The 7,916-nt window shown below is 36.4% G+C and overlaps 1 protein-coding gene across 2 annotated transcripts; it reads right to left on the reverse strand.

Moving 5' to 3' along the window:
* Positions 1–635: 635 nt before the first annotated feature.
* On the reverse strand, positions 636–7,916 carry LOC122837629. Of its 2 annotated transcripts, none has more exons than XM_044128112.1 (11): positions 7,800–7,916; positions 7,179–7,221; positions 6,268–6,413; positions 5,829–5,958; positions 4,650–4,919; positions 4,264–4,554; positions 4,026–4,168; positions 3,898–3,942; positions 3,582–3,698; positions 2,814–2,954; positions 636–2,725 (listed from the first exon to the last, which is right to left on the reverse strand). In XM_044128112.1, the coding sequence occupies exons 2-11, from the start codon at positions 7,216–7,218 to the stop codon at positions 2,546–2,548; spliced, it is 1,503 nt and encodes a 500-aa protein (XP_043984047.1). In that variant the 5' UTR covers positions 7,219–7,221; positions 7,800–7,916; the 3' UTR covers positions 636–2,545. The 2 variants fall into 2 exon arrangements, with proteins under 2 accessions (XP_043984047.1, XP_043984046.1); XM_044128111.1 differs by having other exon boundaries at positions 7,323–7,806.

Consider the following 7,916-nt stretch of genomic DNA (forward strand, 5'->3'; position numbering starts at 1 on the left):
CTTAATGCTTACCTTTTTAATCAAATCAAAGTTTTGACTTGCTTTGGATTTTTGCCCAGTTGGGACAAAATCTAACTGGGCAAAAATCCAGTTGGCTCCAGTTATGTCACGTTTAACTTCCTTGTAGTTGTGTTGAAATAAAGCTGAAGAATGCAGTTCTCAGCTTTGTGAAATGAGGAAGAGCCACTGCTCTGAAACCAGTCTCACAGCTTGATGCTCCTACCCCTCATGCTTATCTGTTGCTACAATGTTCTTAGGTTTAAAAAAGGTTTTCTTGCCACCGCGTTAAATTATCTTTTATTTCATCTCACCATAAAACCTTTTTACCAAACGGTTAAAGTTTATTATTGAAAGTCAAAATTGAATATTTACATTTATGTCCAAGTTGACTGTTTGAGACCAGAACAAATAAAACATATGTGAGATTTCCATCAAAGCTTTTAAGCAAGAAAAAAAATTAGGACAATTTAAGACAATTTTAAAAGTGCCTAAAGTATAACTTTCTTTCCTAAGTTCCGATACTTATGTTTTTTAAGGCAGCAATTGAATCACTTCAGTTTTTAAGTTGAACCACTCAATAATTTTATACTAATTTTATAAGTAGATACATTTCTATATTCACACAAACTCTAAAATCCTTAATGGTCATTTTCACTTTATTGAAAGTGAAAATTAAGTCCTTTAATGTCGCAACAAGTTTCAAAGAACAGTAATGTACAGACACAAATTACATACCAATGTTGTACAAAAAAACAGAGTGTGGTATATATATAAAAAAAAAGAAGAAACAGCACCAATTAATCCTAACATCAAAAAGTCTCAGAGAAAGTGGTGTCTTCAGCAAAAAACAAATAGAAAAACTGTAACAAGGGTAAAAATCTACATCTACCCTTCTTTGGAGGCATTTCTGATATAGTGATTTCTTTTAAATATACTTTGAGATGCATTTATATAACTGTCAATATGGTAGTTTAAAAACAATGGGTGTTTTTTTACCTGAGAAAACACAATCTAAAAGTAAAAATTCAATGCAATCTCATTACATTAATCAGTGCATATATATTAGTATATATAAATATCTAAACTATTTTATAGCTCATGCATCAATTATCTTAGCGATTTACAACTTTTTTTTCTGACAGTCCTGTTCTTGTCCCTAAAGATAATACCCAGTGCTAGCAGATCTTTTCTAATCTAATGTAAAAAGCTCCATGTTTGACATTTTCTCTGATTGCGTTTTTCCAGCACACAGTGATTATGATGCTGCGTCTACTGGCTACCCTAATTGTAGCGAGTCATTGTGTTCGCAGTGAATCGGATTTGCACTTGAAACAGTTTACAGATGATATGAAGTTGATTACATTTTTTAAAATTCTTTGGACTTGGCCTGATGAGATCTCTACTAAAAAAAAAAACGATATGTAAACAGAATCTGGTGTCAGTGCATACTACAGGGGCGGACTGTCCATCGGGTCCATCGGGTCCATCGGGCACCAAAACATTTTCTGGTTGCCTTTTTTTCCTCTTACATTAAATTAATTCTCAATAGGGAACAAAAATAATGCCACCCCGGATGTGTTTGTGTATGCAACCCACTCCAAAAACTCTAAATTGACTTATAGAGTCCCATCTCCTTTTACCCTAAAATAGATGTCACAGGTATGACAGTCGCACTGGGAGACCTGTGTTATTCTGCAAAACATGTTATGTCATGTAAAATAACGACATGTAAACAAAATCTGGTGCCATCTTTGGGTGACATCAGAATGCATGCCGTGCTGTGAGATTGCACGACATGCATTTTCTGACAAGAGAGAAATGGATGGTGCCGATATTTACCTTCCCAGTCCTGCTTAAGCGTATTATGTAATCTCATACATTCATCACGTTAACAACATACAGGAAGAAATCACAAATCATTTTACTAAAATCTGACTACACTTTGATCAGGACACCTTCTCCCTGTTAACTTTTAGCTTTCAAATGCAAAAACTAAATGCACAACAAAAGAAAGTTCTGGATCAATTGGTGGGTTCTTGATGCAGTCTTGGTGGCACCATGTGTTGCAGCTGTAAAATTGTAGAGGTTAAATGGTTAAACTACTAAATTTGGAAAAATGTTCCCATTGTTTTTTTTTTAGCTGCTGTCTTTCTCTGCTTAATTTTATTCAAAAACTTGACACAATGTAGCTCCTTAACCCATCTTAAACTTTGTTAGATCTATATATGAGGATTATTCCATATGACATCTTTCTAAAATGTACATGAAATATTTTGACTTGCTTCAGTGTAAACTCCATTGCTAGTCTAGACCAATAGTGGTTTGTCTCAGTCTTGATTAAATTTAATGTAGTCTTAGTGGTGGACTGCGATCGTACCAAATTCCTGGTATGTCCGCCCCTGCCTATCCCTGATTATATGTGATTTATGTCTTTTTATTGTAGGCAGCGTGGTCCCGGGATTTGTAGAAGGCCTCTGGAGAAATAAAGCATGAAAGTCCAGCAAAGGCTGAAACAGCTCCATCAACACAGTGTTCAGGAGAGCGTTCACAAAAAGTTCAGCTTATCCGAGTTGTAGACATCACAGGTCGGTGCATCTGAACTGAGAGGGGGAGCTGAGAGAGAAGCCAATCCTTTTAGCTGAAATCTCTGCTCAGCATCAGGAAAGAACAGGTCTGAGCCGAACGTAGGAGCTGCTGCAGATCCCTGAGAAGCTGGAGGTCCAAACTGAAAACAGCAGTTTCACAGAAAAGATGAAGCAGGAAAACAATTAAATGTGAAATGCCAAAAATTAACCATAAATGTGTATATGTACCTCAGAAAGAGGAGGATATAGACTAGGTTCAGGCTGTGGTGGGTTTACACTGGCTGGTTGTGGAGGATAGACATTGGCTGGTTGTGGAGGATAGACATTGGCTGGTTGTGGAGGGTACACAGCGGTGTTAGGCTGCGAAGGCTGTAGAACAAAAAAAAAAGAAATAGTAAGTCACTACTGCAAAGATACGAAAAATATGAAAAAATAAAATAAATATTTATAAACAGCAGCAGAAATTTTTGTCCATTTTCAATTAATTAAATTAATTAGACCAATGGTAATAATGCAGAACTACTGAAAATGGCACCAATCTTTTGGATGTTAATGAAAAGGAAGACAACGTAACCATTGTCAGAATAGAATAGAATTTATTGTCTCAAAATGGAGAAGCACAATGCTTGTAACAAGTATGCTATGATATTTGAGAATTTGAGTCACTTTAATATTTCAGAATTTTACATGATGCTGCTGTAATTTATTGGCAATAATTTATAGTTATAATAATCAGTTAACTTCTACCATGTTTTACCTTAGCTCCTCTCTATAAGCTCACATCAAGAAAGTCCATTCTCTTTGAATGAACTCAGCAATCATTCTCTGAAAAGTTGCTGGATTGTAGGTGGTTGCTCTTTTTTAATTTTTTTAAATCATGTTTCAACTACAACTAGAGGTTGTTTTAAGTTTACAAACTGCAGCGGAAACGGACATTCATTAATTAGGGTTTTTAAACGTGGAAGCTCATCAGAAGCCCTTCAGTATCAAACCTACCGGTTGTTCAATGGAAGCAGCTACAGTCCCTGTGTAGGCTGGAGGGTTTGCTGGATGAGGAGTGTAAATCGAAGATGCTTGAATTGGGTAACTTGGTCCTGTTGGTTGACTTGTACCCTGCAATTGAAAGGAGAATATTAAAATAAAACTAAGCCTTTTTTGTAAATTCACTCCCCCTGCTGTGTTTTCTATTTGTGTTACAAAGTTCTGCTTTATAGTGAAAGGGAGTGGGCGTTAGATTTTACGCATTTATGTTATTTTCAAAAAAATATCTTAAAATAAAGCTATTTAAGCAAAAAAAAAAAGAAATGCTTACATGATAATACACGGCAGGTGATGGGGCAGCTGAATCAGACTTGTCCTTTTTAGGGAAATTGTAGAAGAGTTGTAATCATGAAGTAAAACACCTGACTTTAGAGTCAATTTAGATAAATAAATACATACATGATAAGTAGCAGCAGATCCTGCTGTAGCTGCAGATTTGTTCTTTTTACAGCAGCATTTCCTTTTGCAACAGAAACAGCAACACATCCCCAAAACGATGACGACGACGGCAACAACAACATATGTGACCAGGTGATGCGAGACTATAGGAACATAGAGATATGAAGGTAGACATTAGTTTGAATGATCACTGATTTCTTGTTTTCAATATGAAAAATGTAAGTGTGTTATGCCTCACCATGGTCGTCGACGTACACACGAGCAGATAACGCCAGGTTGCCTTGTGGGTCTCTGAACTCATAAGTACCAGAATCCTTAGCTTCTACAGACCTTATTTCAATGCCATCACTTTGAATACCAATTCTCCCAGAGAACCTGCTAACACCCCGGACCAAATAGCCATTTTCTATTATTGTTTCTTGTTTAGTTCCTATATCTTCTTTAAACGTCACGGTCCAGGATCCTCCGGTCCATGGGTTCATGATAAGAAGATCCTCGTTCGCTTTTGAATCATAGTTACGAGTTTTCTCTGTTTGACAGATTAGAGTGAAGAGTAGTATGTAATTTGTGCAAGTAAGATGGAAAAAATCTTTCAGGATTCTGCAACAAAGCTTCTAGTTTTACCTTTTACGGTGAGAAGTACCCTTGAAGGAAGAGTGCCTTCTTTTTTTCTGAAGTTGTAGTAGCCGTTGTCTGCCTGAGTGACACCAGAGATTGTCCAGAAATTGTTCTTGACGTCTCCTTTTCTTTTCTCACTCTGAGGATTGGTTAAATTCCACAGAATCAATGTCTCATCTTCATTGTGAGGCGAAGTGTATTCCACATAGTGAGTCTGGCTAGGTAGCCGATAAGACCATTCATCCATGTAATCCTTGACGATCTCTTCAGCACAGTCTGAAAATAAAAATTAAGAAGTTCAACCAAACATACAAAAAACCTTTCTAGAATGCTGTGAGCTTTTTAAAAGGTTATTCTGTTTGAAAATCTCAATCAGTGAATTGAATTTAAATGACCTTGTTAAAAAGCATTTGGTGACAGAAAACGGTTTCAAACTTGTGCTACAGAAGGACCACAATGAATGAGCAACTGGCACAAGACTGTGTGCAAAATCTAGTCAGACAGAATGATAATCAAAAAAGGACTAATTCAATGCAAAACTGCAAATGGATTCGAGCAAATGTCCATTTCCGGTTAAAACCCAACAGTAACAAGCATCACAACTGATTCATTAATAAACAGACAACATTATACAAGCACCTCCTTCACACCTGAAACGACATTCAGTCCTAAATAATCAGATCTCATGACCGGATAGTTTTTGACTGGTTAGGTACATTAACCCAACTGGCCAACTGTCAACTCAGATTTAGGTTTTATTGCAACTGAAAGCTAATCATAAACAGGACAATAACATGATGAGGTTTGTGTGGTGGCAGTTTCTATTGACTGTTTGATAAACTTCTAGATGAAATGTAATTAAAAACTAGGCCTGCCACGAAATGACCTGAGAGGCTAAATTACATCAAATAAAACTTTGAGATTCCAAAAAGTCCATTGAGTCTAATATACTGAGCTAACGGGATCAGGCTACCACCAGTGTAGAGATTGCAAATGAATAGAAGACACCAGGTAATTCCTTATATACAAAGAGGCAGAACGTTTTTGAAATGATTCTTGGTGATCAAAGCAACTAACCAGTTTTTGTTTTTATCTAGTTTATATTTTTTTAAAAACACAGCAGAATAATAAAATCACATGTTGAGTCATCATTTGATAATGCAAAGAATAGTATGAGGTTCTCACCTTTTATTTTCAACTCCAACAGAGTAATTTGTGAAGTTTTATATGGCACTGAATAATATCCTTCATCCTTTCTGGTTAAAACTGTAAGCCTGGTGGCAAACCTGCCAACTTTCAATCGTGGCTCATTTACCTGAAAGACAGAAAACACAAACATGTTAATTTGTGAGAGAAAACACAAACATCTACACTGCCATTCAAAGTATTCATAGCCCCTAAATCTTTTCCATCTTGTCATGCTACAACAAGAATTTTTCCCATTTGCCCACATTCTTTCATTGTTAAATAGCTCAGGCTCAGTCAGACTACACAATCAAGCAGCAATGGTCTTGATCTTTTAATACACCTAAAGATAATGTGAGTTTTGAGTTCACTTGACAACATCACCATCTGCATGCACAATTATTCCCAGCCTACACCAGAACAGCAACAGGTGGTTCACCTTATCATTTTCTATCAGTAGTTTCGTCTTGCCTCCATTACTTGGAGTAAAATACAGGCGTTCTCCAATATTTAGCTGAATGTGCATGGGAAGTGTAAGGTCCTGGCCATAACAAACTTCTTTCCGCTCTAAAGTAGCAGAGGGACCTGATGAAGGAAAAAAAGTGAACAGAGAGGAAATTATGAGTCTCATGGTAAAAAAAAATAAATAGGGTTGATAAAACAAAAAACAAAGACAATTATGAGAATTATTTCAAGAATGTTTGATACATTTTCCTGAAGACATTGTAAACTAAAACACAATAATTGTTTTTATTTATTTATCATAACAATGATTATACACAACCTTCCTGACACACCCAGTAGGGCAGTAAAGACATTTTTGCTGAGTCATCAGAGGATTTTTTTTTTAAATCTCAAAATATTCTTAAAAATTATCTTAAAATTGGTAAATAGCTCCTACAATGACACTACATAATATCTTTACTAATGTCTTTACTAATTATAAATTCCCCTATCACAGTCGAGTATGATGTTATTTTGATTATTTTGTTTCTGCAGACGTACTAAAGAGAAGTACGCTGGCTTATAGCTTTTGAAAGAAGCCACTTAAGCATCGTTCAATATGTTCACAAAAATATGAAGCACACAGTTTATCCAGAATGTATCGTTTTTCTGTAGCTTGGAAGTTCCACCAATAATTGTCTTATTTTCTACCACTAGATGGCGCACAGACAGGTAGCAGGACACAATGTCCTGATCTAAATACTTTTTAAAACTTTAAATTGATGATGGTCAGAATTATTATTAACTGTTCAAAGTCCTTTGCATGAATAACTCTTGGACAGTAAATTAAGTTTATCTTAAATAAAACTACATAACAATGTAGCTTGATAAGTAAATTTTTCTCACCCCAGAGCGCGCAGAAGACTGTAACCAACAGTATCAACATGTCCTGGAGAGAAAGACGGAAAAACGAGATTTAGAGTGCACTAAACTACTTTATTTACATTCCCCAAGGCAAGTTTTGTAACACAATAAATAAGTCTTAACAACCATTTTGTGCAATCTTTTCAGATAGCCAGCTCTTCAAAAGGAGTCCAAAACACCGAGCTAGACAGACGAACGAATACGTCAAAGATCATGTCACGCGAACACATATCCCTCCGCCAAAACTCATCCGTATGGAACTAGTCCCAATTTTGAGCTCAATTTCTTAGAAGAAGAACAATCCATTTATAATTAGCGCACAATCGAATGGTATTCATGTCAGGGTCAACATAAGTAATGTAAAACATGAAAATAAAGAATCTCCCCTTTTCAGGTAAACATAATGCCTAAATTGGACATAGTTATTTTAGCCAACCTTCATATGGTGGAAGACTTTTAAGTCTGCCACCACCCATGCCCTCTCTAATATCAAACTAAAATGGAAACAGTTCAACTTAAAAAAAATTAAAAATAAAAAGACTAAACGTCAAATGTCCACTTTTAGACGCGACCACGCCCTGCGGTAGCATTTACGTCCCTTACTTTCGTCAACCTGGAAGATTGCGCGGAGTGACAGAGAGGGCTCCACAGCACCACGCCGCGCAGGTCCGGGGATCATCTGGCGCACAGAGAGAGCGCACAGCTCGGCCGCCAGCAAGG

The sequence above is a fragment of the Gambusia affinis genome, linkage group LG09, assembly GCF_019740435.1.
Source record: "Gambusia affinis linkage group LG09, SWU_Gaff_1.0, whole genome shotgun sequence".
Lineage (NCBI taxonomy): Eukaryota > Metazoa > Chordata > Actinopteri > Cyprinodontiformes > Poeciliidae > Gambusia > Gambusia affinis.

What these genes read in the sequence shown, in the direction of transcription:
- LOC122837629 (XM_044128111.1), bottom strand. An exon ending in AGTCTTCTGCGCGCTCTGGG is followed by an intron (nt 6,414 to 7,178) that starts GTGAGAAAAATT and finishes TTCCTTCATCAG; the next exon opens with GTCCCTCTGCTACTTTAGAG. An exon ending in GGTACTTCTCACCGTAAAAG is followed by an intron (nt 4,555 to 4,649) that starts GTAAAACTAGAA and finishes TCTGTCAAACAG; the next exon opens with AGAAAACTCGTAACTATGAT.